Raw genomic sequence first — 14,267 nt, 5'->3', positions numbered from 1 at the left:
AAAAGGCAGGTCAGATCTCTAGCCCTTCATGGCCGAACTCCTGGATGCAGAATGATGGTCTGTCCAGTGATAACACGACTGCGCTATCCACTGTAATGAAATGGAGCGCTGAATCGACATGATAGAGCATGATACTGCAAATACTTTGCAGAACCTACATTTTTTTCAATAGATTAAACATGAAACTCACGTCTTAACGCTCCATGTTCAAAGCACAAGCTTTGGTGCAATGTAACAGAGCAGGTACGGTCAATCTCCACTAGAGGGCAGTATGTGCAAAGGGATTGAAAAGACAGCCAAGTCATAATGCACATTCTTAGAATACAATGTATAGAAAAAGGCTCTGAGATAGGTGAGATGTGAGCAGAGATGTGAGCGCCAGGTGGCAGAATGCGCCTCTAACCACCCAAAAAATGTAATTCAAGTTGAGACCAATGTGTTTTAAAGCACTACAGTAGATGTCTTTAGTGTGTAGCCCTGTTTCCTCCAGAACACAGGAAGCTACCAGTGCTGCTATATACCTGTCGGCTCCAGGAGCCTGAGCCTCTGCCACAGAGAGCCTGGGGTGTGTATTTACTCTGGTGCAGCGCCTCCACCTGTGACGGATCCCAGCAGAGCGGAAGCAGCCCCTCACAGGACACAATAATAACACCCACACAGTATAAAAATAACAGAACCTTTACTGTGACAGTATATTAGTATTTGAATAGGATAACTCTCCCTTCATCTAAAGTAATATGTGCACAACTGCCCCACGCCTCGCAGGGCCTTTCTCCCAAAAGTGGTCCCCAACACCGTGTCCACAATACTGCGTAGTCCCTTGGTCACTTAACCCACAGTGTCCCCAAAGAACCCACCCTTATAGGCGTGATCAGCGCCTGTGTTTGTACCGGTTTGTTGGCGCACTTTTTGACTATACCTGCCGGGGGCGCCAGCTCCCGGACCGATGAAACTTCACAAAGGATCCGCAGATCCACTCTCCTCCAATGTCGCCAGGGGTGCGCGCTCAGCGCTCAGCGCTCAGCATGGCCGCAGCTTCAGAGATATATCATGATCTGGACAAAGTAATTTTGAATACATATACAATTAAAAACAATGAGAAAGGACAAAGAGCTGAAAAATAGAGGACACATTAACGGAATTCAATGTATCCGTGATGTATTAACCTAACGGAGTTAAAAAGTTATACATTTATTAAGCGACAGAATGAAGTGATTAATAAAAGAAAACATAATTATAAAAAGCACAAGATCTGATTCTGAAGATGATCAAACTACAGTGTGTACTGGCCCCAGTAGTGAGACCTATTACTTAGTGTTAATTTAAGCAAAATGAGAAGCGATGAACGAAGCCGGTATATTTACATTTTCAGGACAAAAAACTCCTGATTTGATAATGAGGATTGAAAAATGTAAATGCATTTAATCACACGTTGGCTTCTTCAGGGGTGAAGTCTCCCTGAAAGAGACCCTACCTGCTTAAATAGATAGGTACATAGAAGGGATTTCATGCCTACTGTACAAACTATATAAACGAGATTGCACAGATCTAGTCTAATAAGAAAAAAAATGTATAACATTGTATTGTATTGTATGTCTTTATTTATATAGCGCCATTAATGTACATAGCGCTTCACAGTAGTAATACATGTGGTAATCGAATAAATAACAACAGATCATATAAATAACAGATCATGGGAATAAGTGCTTTAGACAAACATAACATTAAGGAAGAGGAGTCCCTGCCCCGAGGAGCTTACAATCTAAGATCCAGATAGTACCAAGAATATTCATCTACAAATAATAATAGTGCCTGCTTGTCAAACCGCAGTTATAACTGTGTAATCCCGAGAGCAGCAGAGGTGGCACCCATTTTCTTCTAACCCAGTAGAGCAAGGTTGCCCGTGTTCTGTTCCTCTTTTATTTAATGTCACCTGGCCTCAGTAACTCATAGCCCTCAGTACATATTACTTTGTGCTTGAAGTGCTTTCCAAGTTACAAATGCAATCAACACAATAGATATCCCTTGGAGCTATGCTGTTAGTAGACAGGGTGCACAGCTGATTTAGCTCACACTACTAGAGCTGTTTTGCAGAACAGAGATTGTGTGGGTTCAACCTCTGATCCTGTTGGGTCTGACACCATATCCTCAGGTGCCTCAGACTTGACAACCTAACAACACTTTCTGTGCTGTGGGAAGCAAGTGGAATCATATCCTGCAGTTTGTAGAGTTTTATTTATTCTAAAATAAAGTATTTCAAGTCAGTATGTGTCTGGCGCTCTGGCAGATGGCACAGTGAATATTTTTATCTCTGTTCTGTTATACTGTAGCCATTTTTGTGCACATCTGTATGTAGCACTAAAAATGAGTGCATATACCTGCTGTAGGTCCCTCCTCCTGGCTTCCTTTAAAAGCAGACTACTTCCACTTCCTGGGTGGAAGTTCAATGTTCCTTGATGAGCACACCTGAGATATGTGTGACATATATGCTAATAACTAGATTAGCTACGTGTGTGAGCAGTGCAAAAGTTGGATGTGACAGTGATACTACCCATCAGCTGGTTTAGCTCACACTGCTAGAGCTGTGGTTTAGAAAAGCAGTGGCTGTGGGTTCTAGTCATGTTTGGTCTGATACCAGACCTGTCATTAGGTGCCTTAGGCTTACTGTGAACTCTATATAGTTGGTGTAAAAAGCCTTTTAGAAAGTGTGGGATGGGACTCATTTAAATATACTTTGCATAGCAATTAGCATATCTCTCAGGTGTACTCCTTTTTCACCACAGGCATGTCTTTCTAATTTATTTAGAGGGACATTTGAGGGTATATATATATATATAGACTTCGAATAATTCTCTCCTTCTCCTCCGAAAGATTTTTTTTTGTTGCAATTTTGGATTTCTCTTTTGGAGAGTGATCTGCAGATTAAAGGAACCGCCCGATCCGAGGTAGATCCAAATTCACACTAAAAAATGTGCCCATCTCTGATTGCAATACACAAGGAGGTGGCGTAGGGCTGATAAAGCCTTAGGACACAATGACTTGGATTGAAAGAGCTCCAGCTCACAGGACTAGTTATCTGTACAAAAAACTGCCAGGAGGCACTGATATTTCCTGTTGCATTAGAGCCCGGATAAAGGTGTTGATGGATTAAAGCCAGTCAATAAAAATTCATTCGGGCTGGAAGATTATTCCAGCTGAGAAAGCTAAAGCTGATTCCATAATACCATGTACACTTCCTTAATACCAAGTATTGATATTTTGTTACTACAGCTCAATTAGATAAGATTGATGACTTTAGATCAGTGTTTCCCAAATCCAGTCCTCAGGGAACCCCAACAGGTCAGGTCTTAAGGATATCCCTGCTCCAGCACAGGTGGCTCATTCAAAATGACTGAGCCGCTGATTGACCCACCTGTGCTGGAGCAGGGATATCCTTATGGCCACGTCCATAGAAGGACAAGCAGCGCTGAGCCGTGCGGACGCTCCGCGCTGAGCCCCGGCATCCTCAATGAGGATGTCTTTAGAGGGGGCTCACGCGAGCGTCCGCAGGCGTGCTGATGAGTTGGATTTTTCAGCCGACAGCCAAGCTGTTTTTCAGCGCGCTGTCGGCTGAAAACATCCAATCAGCGCGAAGCAGCGTCAACATCACGGCGCCGTGACGTTGACGTCGGTGCGTTACGGGCGATTGGCCTAGCGACGTCACTGCCCCGCCTCCCTCTGCTTCCCCCCGCCTCCCGATTGCAGACGCTGGCTCGCCTGCATGGGCATGAAATCGCTCATGCTTGATCAGGTGAGCATCAGCGTCTGCGCGGCTCAGCGCTGCTCCACGTTCTATGGACACAGCCTAAGACCTGACCAGTTGGGGTTCCCAGAGGACTGGAGTTGGGAAACACTGCTTTAGACATTGTCCAATTTGAACCGTAAAATACCCAATTTTATTTTTTAATAACCCCAAGAAATAGTTTTGTTCATTTATACAGGGTGATTTAAAAAGAATTGAACACTTTAAAAAATGTATTACTCCGCAACTAGGTTATATATGAACATGTAGTATGCACCAAATTGTAGGGTTACCCTTACATTTTACAGCTCTCAATTTTCTTGTACGTATTTCAGCCACCAGGGGGCACCCTAGTGTTCATCATGTTGACACAACAGGAGAAAGCATTTTGTGTGCTGGAGTTTGCTAAACTTGGTTCTGCGACTGCACTGCAAAGATCATTCCGTATACGACACAACAAACCTCCACCAGGTCGTAACAACATGTACTGCTGGTACAAACAGATGGAGCAGAAAGGGTGCATCTGTAAGGGACAGAGCACAAGGCGACCACGTGTCTGAGAAAGCCGCGAATCGCGTCGGTGTCACCATTCAGTGAAGTCCCAGGAAATCAAAAATGGTGATCTAGCCATGAGCTAGGCATCCCTCCGGTCTGGCGTATTCTCCATTAGCGGCTGAAGAGCAGATGAGGCGAAACGACACAACTTCTGCTGCCGTTTTCAGTCACATGGAGGATGAAGATGACTTTGCAGGTCGCCTCACGTTCAGTGACGAGTCTACGTTTCATTTAAGCCGAAAAGTGAACCGCCGTAATGTCCGCATATGGGGCACTGAAAGCCAACATGTCGCGATTGAACATGTAAGGAACTCGCAGAAAGCTCATGTCTTTTGTGCCATATCACGCACAGGTCTTCAGTCCATTGGTTATTCCCCCGGCTACAACTTCATTTCCCAGCAGCATGGGGCTCCGCCTCACGTCCATCGTGCGTTCCGGAGGTTCTTCTAAATCTTCCAAGGCGCTGGATTGGGGGTTTTGTTCACAACATTGACCTGCCTCTGTAACAGTGCCCCGATCCCCAGATATCACACCATGCGACTTCATCTTGTGGGGATACGACAAGAGCCTCGTGTTTGTACCACCTCTTCCTCGCCGCCTGGAGGCAATGAAGGAACGCATTGTGGTTGCCATTTCAACCATCGAAGGTGATATGCTCCAAAGGGTCTGGGATGAATTAGACTACAGGCTTGATGTGTGCCGTGCGACACGAGGGGCGATTATTGAGCATTTGTAAGATTATAGAAATAACTGTGATAGTTCCTTTACAAATTGGTTTGGACTACATGTTCATATATAACCTAGTTACCCAGTAATACATTTTTGAGAGTGGTCAATTCTTTTTGAATCACCCTGTATTTGCGTTAAACAATTGATTTCATCAGTAGTTACAGGTGTAACACCTCAAGAAAAGTTATTTTAGAAACATTGCCAAGCAAAACAGGAAAATTAAAATGGAGTAATATAAATTGCACCCTAACAAAAAATTACTTGCCACCTTGTTTCTCACAAATGCCTTAAATCAGCACTACCGATTGCAGTTAGTTTCTTCTACTTATTAGTTAAGTGGTTGGATTGAAGCAGGGGGTCTCCAGAGCGGAATGGTGTTAATTGTAGCTGCGGGGAACCAACGTTATGAGATCCTTACCTCTGGAAGGGGGTGCCAATATCTCTGCAGTTAGCAGCTCGGATAGGGCTTGTTGGGGCTAACATAATGGCGACTTTAAATGTCTCGCGCCTTGTCAATAGGAAACCGTGACTTCATCCCTTGCGGCTTCCTGTTGGCCCGTATGACGAGGGACATTTAAACACGGAGATACCGGCACACCCTACGGAGATCTGTATCTCAGAAAGCAGGGGGTCCCGGAGCTGAAATTTACGCAGGTCCATTCCCGAGACCCCCTGCTTCAATCCTAGAACTAAAATAAATAAATGAAACAAACTGCAACCTGGAGTGCTGCTTTACGCCTGTTCACGTTTCTCAGCCATCAAACACAAGCGCAGGTAATAAGATCTTAGAAGTGGACACAAATATATAACATTTCACACTCAGGGATACAATTTGAGCGTTAGCCTGCTGCAGTTAATGGATTTTTTGCCAAATCCTCCTGCCTTCAGAACTGGTGCAAACCCAATGCAAAATAATCCCATCAAATGAAACCACAACCCATTGCTTTCTATTGTATTCCTTTTATCTTGGGATGGGGGGGGAGGGTTTGCAGCTGGGATTTTGTTGGAGATTTATTCCCAACAACCCGTGGCCAATATAGTGCAGAGACAAAAACCTATTCAGGGAAAACTTTCATTTTGAATAAGTTTTCATTCACTTGAAAAATGAAAACTTACTCTGTACACTATAATTTCCTCTATTAGGAACACTAATGTTGGTCCCTAAAATGTAACACAACCTATAACGGATCTCCATGTTTCCCAGCGTGGCTGGTCCAATAATAACCTTGCACTGCCTTGGTTGCCATCTGCTCTGTGTGAAAGAAATAACAGACATGGCAAAGTTAAGAGACCCTCCTCTCTTGGCTGATACTGCTGGCCCTTTCAGCAGGGGAGGGGGTTGAAGAGTACGTTTTTTAAAGGAGGTTTGTTTACAGGGTAGGAACTGGTACTGCTCCTGAGCCAAACATTCCTATTTTCAGCACCTTTGACCTCCCTGATTCCGGAGATACTAACAGGTTAACTTAGGTTTTAAAAAAAACTCCACCAGGGGAAATAGAATGGGAGTCAAATATCTGTCCAATTGCCAGCTGCTACATTGGTGGTTGTGACTTCCTACTGGATGGCAACATAAATACCCTTTAAAAACCAGGAAGTAATACTGGTGACTTCATCAGTATCTCTGGGGGGAACCTCCTAGTAAATGAAGGTTACAGAGGGTTTTATTGCTCCTTTAAAGAACTTGTTTGTGAAAGATGAAGCAATCTTGGAAATGTCAGAGCACTATACACCAAATATATAGCTGCTAGAGACGTATGGATCTCCCCTACATTCAGTACATAGCTTGTGTTAGATCTATTTTATGCTAACATGCCTTTACAAGAGAGTTAATAAGAGAAGTACATACACCACAGCAACCTATTACATTGTTTTTATTTTATTTTTTTAACCTGCCGATGTGAAAAACAGAAAATGTGAAGTCACAAGAAATGATGCAAATCAAACCAACTGGATCTAAATATACAATACACTTAAGAAATACAACTATCACAATCGTTATTACAAAAAGGTTTTGCATGTAGTCATTTTTGTTGGAAATTAATGATCCGGTGCTCCTCTGGGTTGGTATAAAATAATCCTTCAATTCATCTCCACTCATTTGGCAGCCTGCTAATAAAGAAAACGTTAGTTACAAAATAGCCAAAACGTATCTAAAGCAGCCGCACCCCACTCCCCACCAGAATTGCACAGTTCCGGTTGTTTGACATAGAACGCCTTGTTTCTTTAGACATCCAGTACGTAATTTTCTCAACTCCCATAACCTACTGCTAATCGCCAGAAAGCTCTCTGCTGGCTTCCTATTAATACAAGAGCCCTGACAAAGATTCTCCAGAAACCCTGACGTACGTTTCGCTTTTCAAAGGGTTAGTTAATATTTTTAATTTTCAACAACTATGCTCACTAGCTCTAATTAAAGGGACCATTTATTCTTTGAATTTATAATACCCATGGTTACATTTCATACAGTATCTTCTCTGGTATATCTGTGCAAAGTGTATTTTAGCATTCCATTCTCATATCCCAACATGAGACTATACAAACACCGTTAAATTGGGTATTGGAGTGCGCAATACAGGGGTCTTCCTACCTACAGTGGTTCTCCCCTTTATGGAGCATCTGTTGGCCAGGACCGACATGTTGTTAATCCCCACCCCTACCCAATCTATACTGGGGTTGAGCAGGTGTCTGTCTTCCTATTAATCTTTGTATAAAAATACAAAAGTGATAGTCGTTTCCTTTAAGGCTTTGCACGTCTGTCTACCTCAACTCTGATCTCTCGTTGCACCCCTACGCGCCCTTAGCAATCAGTCCAGAGGTCCTATCTTTGCACCTTTTACCGCTACAGTCCTCTCGCCTTAAACCCTTTTCACTTTTCTCCCTACCTACTGAACACTCTTCCACTCGATATTCCCAAAACCTTGGGCCGTTATGGTTACTGCCACTTCAGCCTAAGATGAATGTATATGCAGATCCGTGGTCAGAGCCGATACGCCGGCATTCCTTGTAATTGAGGCCCCTATGGCGCATGCCATTTCATACTTAACACTCATCTTGGATTCCCTTAGGTCTCCTCAAGGGATCCTAACTGACAAGGTTACAGTACCTGTCTAGAACATAAAGTAGGGGATCTGGTCTATTCTATTACCTTGGGCACCCATGTTCTTAATCTCCCCGAGGCACCTCTCCTCATGTGCTCCTGGAACCTAACTTTCCAGAACCATCTCTCCTCAAATACCGCTGCGTGACGTCTGGATCCCTATAGCAAACGGGCCTAGCCTATACTAACAGCTAGTAATTCTGTAAGGGGGGTTGTTACACTTGCATATATTTGTACTGTACATATATGCTGAACGGAGGAGAGCATTTTTTTTTTAACTCACCATAACTTTCTTTTACTGTAAATACGAATACTGCTTTTTGAGAATCCTAAATTTCGCCTTGCGCTATAATATATTTCAGGGGTACAGGCGCTTATGTCCAGACAGTCTGGTTAGGAATTTCCATGAAGCTAAAATGTCATATATGGAGATCCCTTCTAAGCAAAATGCATCACGTGCACCCCCAGTACTGCAGGGTGTATACAAAATGATATAGTCACTAAATCATGGGATGTGGCACTCCAGGGGTTGTGTCATGTCCGCAGAGTGCTTTTTATTTTTTTATAACAGATTAGATTGTGCTCCAATGGGGCGCTAACGGCATTGAGGAGGAATCTTCTGCTGTTTCCGGGTTAAGGGCCAGCGCGGTCATGTGACCACACTGTGCCGGAAGGGCACTCAAAGGGTTAAGCTGAATCTGCTCTGCTGCACAAACCTTGTTTGTTCCTTCTTCCTCTTCCACTCCCGCCTGCGTCATAAGATCTGCAATATTCTTCTCCAAGTCATCGATACGAGTGCTCATGTCATCAAGTAGATTCAGTTAAAGAACAAGAGCTCTATGGATTTATTAATGTTAAATATTTTAGCAACAGCAGCTCAAGTGTGTGTCTGTTCGTGCGTTCGTGCACAGTATACACACACAGCATGCAACAGTTGAAAGGCATTCATATTCTATACATTTTGTAATTCCAAATACAGGTCTTTGGCCTCATTCATGAAAATCTGAGTAGCTTTTAGGTCAGCAACATCAGTTAATTTAAATGTTCAGTTATAAATGGATCCCTTTGTGAGAGACTGCAGTGAGCAAATAATTCAGGAAGTATAGAAGATAAGGACAACGAATGGTCTAGTGGCAAAAGTACTGCAAAATCGCAATTTTCCTTAACCATAAATTAGCCTGCAACTTCCAGATTAAGATGCATCTAAAAAGGAGGACCACTTTATAACCCGAGACTGACCATATCCAGTGGAATTAAACCATGAAACAGATTGTGTCTATATGAATAGCATTCAGGTAGCAAAGTGCACATTCTTGAAAATTAACTCCCACAGCGCAATTCGGGGCCCACAACATCGATTTCACTACTCGCAAAATAAATGTGTAAGATTTTTGAAAATCTGGGTGTGCTGACCTTTTTCTACTTGCACACACACACACACACACACACACTTTAGCATAAGGATATTTCTTCCAATAATCTGATCCGACATAGTCTGAAACTTGTCCTGCATTTGTTGAAGCAAATTCTGAACCTGTGAACAGACAGCATAGAAATCAGATTTTTAATAACACTGCTACTGGCGGTACTTTCATTTTTAATAGCAACTTAGAAACATTCAACCTGTGTTTGTGTGTGACAATCACTTAACCCCTTATTTGCCAAGCAATACAGGCTTTCTGGCAGCAAAGTGGTTAAAAATAAATAAATCCTGAATGTTTCTTTTAACCTATCCAGATGCCAATCATGGAGTTCCCAGGTTACACTGGTTGTTATTTTTACAAGTCAATTAACACAGTTTGTTTTAATAGATGAACCTGTTCCTTCCCTTTTAGGCAAAGTAATTATGTAAGATGCCGAATGATCGGCGAAGACCCTGCCTCTGAGGGCACACAATATGGCTGCCTATTTCAAGAGGAAGGGAGGTTAGCTTCCTAAATAGTTGCTATAGCAACCCAAGGAATCTCAACGCATTAAAACGGCATGGAGTGGACATAAATGCAGCAAGTTATCTAAAACTACAATTCTTTGAAGGATGTTGAGGCACAGAACGACTCTCAAGTTAATAAAATAAAGAGAATAAACCACAACACAGTACAGCTCTGTGATGCAAAAGATCAGAGGATGGGTGACTAATTATACTCACACATTGAATATGAAAGTGCTCCAAACAGCCTCAGAAAAAATAGAGCAGAAGAGCGCGACACACACACACACGGAACCCTAACCCCTGAGGATCCCCGACCCTCTTTAATAACGCGTCTGAGATCAGATGCATTGCAAATTCTGTATTTGGTACAATTTTCAAATTACCTGAAAATTGCAGGGAACCCAGGGGCTCCTAGAAACCTTGGTTGAAAAACACTGTACAGTACTAGAGAAATACAGTACAGGTGGTATTTTGCACTCACTTCACAACGGGCTTATCGGGGCGTTTGTTAACAGCACACCCAAGCTAATATTACAAAACTGATTGATTCATTAAAAACGGAGCATATAGAATAAAAGGCTGCGTTAATACCATACAGAATGTGACCCAGCCTCCCCATACACTGGATCTGGCTGCTTCAATAATATAGTTGCTCAGGCAGTAAGGTGCAATTTGCCACAGGTAATATAAATATATATGGTACAGGTGGAATAAATACTGCAAACTACTGAATTATGAGATTTAAATCTCTCAATTTAAAGTATAACACTCCTGTTCCCCTCATCCCCCCCCCCCCCGGTTCCAGATCTTGTGGGAAGCCAAGAGAGGGGCCCTGAGATCCCTTCCCCATCCTAATGTGAAATAAACATGTTGTGCTTTTTTATTAACCTCTCCGGTGCCAGGGGGGATACGCAATGGAGGGGAGGAGGGCGAATGGGCAAATGGGCAATGGAGGGGAGGAGGGCGAATGGGCAAATGGGCAATGGAGGGGAGGAGGGCGATTGGGCAAATGGTAATGGAGGGGAGGAGGGAAAATGGGCAATGGAGGGGAGGAGGGAAAATGAGCAATGGAGGGGAGGGCAAATGGGCAATGGAGGGGAGGAGGGCGAATGGGCAATGGAGGGGAGGAGGGCGAATGGGCAATGGAGGGGAGGAGGGCGAATGGGCAATGGAGGGGAGGAGGGCGAATGGGCAATGGAGGGGAGGAGGGCGAATGGGCAATGGAGGGGAGGAGGGCGAATGGGCAATGGAGGGGAGGAGGGCGAATGGGCAATGGAGGGGAGGAGGGCGAATGGGCAATGGAGGGGAGGAGGGCGAATGGGCAATGGAGGGGAGGAGGGCGAATGGGCAATGGAGGGGAGGAGGGCGAATGGGCAATGGAGGGGAGGAGGGCGAATGGGCAATGGAGGGGAGGAGGGCGAATGGGCAATGGAGGGGAGGAGGGCGAATGGGCAATGGAGGGGAGTCATTCACTAAAAGTAGTGCCTAGCCTAAAAGCCTATCCTCAATGGGGTAAAGAGCTGCAAACCCCATCAAAGGACCAATGATAGGGCACAGCTGTGTGACTTAAACCTGAGACCCCCTGAGCCGGCCCCCTGTGGGGATGAAGGGGTAACCCATAGCAACCGGAGCAGGCCGCGCTCACCACCACGGTCAGATCCTGCACGTTCTTTGGGTCCGACTCCGACATCCCGGTTCTCTTTCTACAGCTCCTTCTCCGAAGGCACCAGCAGGATGCAGACACTGCTCTGCTCGTCCGGCCACCGGCGCCTCCGTACGTCCTCTGACAACAACCGCTTCCAACTCTCGCGAGAGCCAGGTTTCTCGGCCGTTGGGCCCCGCCTCCCCCACTGTAACCAATTAGAGTAAAGAAAGAGCCGGGGTTACGTATTTTGAATGAGGCGTGGAACGCACGGCTGCTTCCGCGTCTGTTGCCAAGGTTGTTGTTGCCAGGGAGAGGGAAGTTTATGACGTCAGGTCTGGCTGCAGATGTCTCCAGCACCTTCCCTTGAGTTATTTGCTGGAGGAGGAGGAGGGGAGGAGGAGGAGGAGGGGAGGGGAGGGGAGGGGAGGAGGAGGAGGAGGGGAGGGGAGGGGAGAGGAGGAGGGGAGGGGAGGGGAGAGGAGGAGGGGAGGGGAGAGGAGGAGGGGAGGGGAGGGGAGAGGGGGAGGGGAGAGGAGGAGGGGAGGGGAGAGGAGGAGGAGGGGAGGGGAGAGGAGGAGGAGGGGAGGGGAGAGGAGGAGGAGGAGGGGAGAGGAGGAGGAGGAGGGGAGAGGAGGAGGAGGGGAGAGGAGGAGGAGGAGGAGGGGAGAGGAGGAGGAGGAGGAGGAGGGGAGGGGAGAGGAGGAGGAGGAGGGGAGGGGAGAGGAGGAGGGGAGGGGGGAGGAGGAGGAGGGGAGAGGAGGAGGAGGAGGGGAGAGGAGGAGGAGGGGAGGGGAGAGGAGGAGGAGGGGAGGGGAGAGGAGGAGGAGGGGAGGGGAGAGGAGGAGGGGAGGGGAGAGGAGGAGGGGAGGGGAGAGGAGAGGAGGAGGAGGGGAGAGGAGGAGGAGGAGGAGGAGGAGGGGAGAGGAGGAGGAGGAGGAGGAGGAGGGGAGAGGAGGAGGAGGAGGAGGAGGGGAGAGGAGGGGAGAGGAGGGGAGGGGAGGTTGCGACCCTTCCAGCATGACAGGGGCCAGTGATGTTATAATTAGGATACACAAAAGACACATGAGAAAGTTATGGGAGTAATATATTTTCTAAGTAAATAATTATTTCTGAGAGATCTCTTCTTGCCCTTAACAACGCTGTTTTTATTTTTAAAATCTGATGCTCAATTCAGGAGATATAATCATCTAGTGGGAGGTTAAAATGGATCCAGAGCACAGTGCAGTCTAAGGCCTCGGGCATGGTCGGCGCTGAGGCGTGCTGCTGCTTGACAGTGAGCTCCTGCAGCCGCAATGAGAGCGGCGACTTGCGGAAGCGTGTCTCTTAAGAAATCTTTGGTTTCGGCGCTCACGGGAGCGCAGGGCCGGTCACGTGAGCGGTTCGCCCAGCTCTGTGACGTCACTGGCCCGCCCCCAGACACGCCCACGGACGGCGCACGCTCTAAGGCCAGGGAAAGCACCGCTTTCCCTCAGCGCGCCTCCGCACGGGCGAAGTGTCTATGGACTAAGGCTGCGGCAAGGGTGGGAGAGCGTTTGCTGGCTTGAGCGCCGTGACGTCAGGCGCTGGGAGTTTCATGGCCAGCCAGTTGTGCGCTCTAGGGGGCGTGTCAAGGGGCAAAGCCTGCACGTCATGGAGCTTGTTCGCCCTCAATGGGTGAACCGCTCACGTGACGCATCAGCGAGCAGCCAAATTAAATTCGGTTGTCTCGCCAAGCAGGTACGGCGCTTGTTCACGCTGGCCACACACATTGCATCAATGTGCTTCATCGCGGCCAGCATGAGCGCGCCTGTCTGCTCAGCGGCACCCTGGCTGAGGCCTTAAGGTCACCATGGTAATCTCAGAAACTAAAGAGATTAAGGAAATCAGGATTTTAACTCTAAAAACGGATTTTTTTAAAAAGAGCAGGAAATAATCAGGTGGCAAGATTCTAACATTATAGGGCACATTTTTCAAGTGCCTATGGAGGCGCTGTCGCACCTGTTTCGGCGTTAACTCATTGACTTCAAAGCGAGTCAATGCCAGAACAGGTGCAATAACCCATACCGTCACTTGATAAATGTGCCCCTATATGAGGTAAACTCAGAATAAAGGGGGCTATTGCTGCTTTAACCATTTGAGTTCCCCATGATGTAGTAGCTACGTCCCCCCCAAAATACTAATTTTTCTTAGGGGAGATGGCGTTTCGAGTTTCTATGGAGCTCAGGACGCGATTTGCACTGATGGCGGATAGAAGGAGGATGACTCTTCCCATTCCGTTCCATTATCAGTGACGGAGTGATCACATTGACCAGTTCGGAGAAGAGATAACATGATAGTGAGTGCTGGAGCGGCCGTCACGCTCTGGCCCCACGCCTCCTCTAACACTTAAAGGGGTAAAAGGACTGTCTAACCTAGGAGAAAAGTGAACTAAGGACATTGACAAGTTAAGTAGGTTAAATGTAGCTGACACTTTGGTTATCCCTAAAAGACATGATTTATCAAACTTGTTTACTAATTATGGTGCGATCATGAGTGCAATTGATAAACATAC

General features: G+C 46.1%; 1 protein-coding gene across 2 annotated transcripts; it reads right to left on the bottom strand.

Annotated features, from left to right (window-relative positions):
• Positions 1-6,919: 6,919 nt before the first annotated feature.
• On the bottom strand, positions 6,920-11,922 carry HSBP1 (heat shock factor binding protein 1). 2 transcript variants are annotated; one of them, XM_075576698.1, is made up of 4 exons: positions 11,738-11,922; positions 9,630-9,696; positions 8,879-8,973; positions 6,920-7,171 (listed from the first exon to the last, which is right to left on the bottom strand). In XM_075576698.1, exons 1-4 carry the CDS (start codon positions 11,780-11,782, stop codon positions 7,160-7,162), a joined length of 219 nt encoding a protein of 72 aa, XP_075432813.1. In that variant the 5' UTR covers positions 11,783-11,922; the 3' UTR covers positions 6,920-7,159. The 2 variants fall into 2 exon arrangements, with proteins under 2 accessions (XP_075432813.1, XP_075432812.1); XM_075576697.1 differs by having other exon boundaries at positions 6,920-7,174; positions 11,738-11,913.
• Between the last annotated feature and the right edge of the window lie 2,345 nt (positions 11,923-14,267).

This window comes from Ascaphus truei, chromosome 19 (assembly GCF_040206685.1).
Source record: "Ascaphus truei isolate aAscTru1 chromosome 19, aAscTru1.hap1, whole genome shotgun sequence".
NCBI classification, from domain to species: Eukaryota; Metazoa; Chordata; class Amphibia; order Anura; family Ascaphidae; genus Ascaphus; species Ascaphus truei.
Note: the sequence above shows the minus strand (reverse complement) of the source record. Positions and strands in the feature narration are given on the sequence as shown.

Bases quoted from the DNA above. Each gene is read 5' to 3' on its own strand.
- HSBP1 (XM_075576697.1), bottom strand. From the start codon at position 11,782: ATGTCGGAGTCGGACCCAAAGAACGTGCAGGATCTGACCGTGGTG. The intron at 9,697-11,737 runs GTGAGCGCGGCC...GTCTGTTCACAG, and splicing joins TGCAGGATCTGACCGTGGTG to GTTCAGAATTTGCTTCAACA. The intron at 8,974-9,629 runs ATATCCTTATGC...AACTGAATCTAC, and splicing joins GGATCAGATTATTGGAAGAA to TTGATGACATGAGCACTCGT.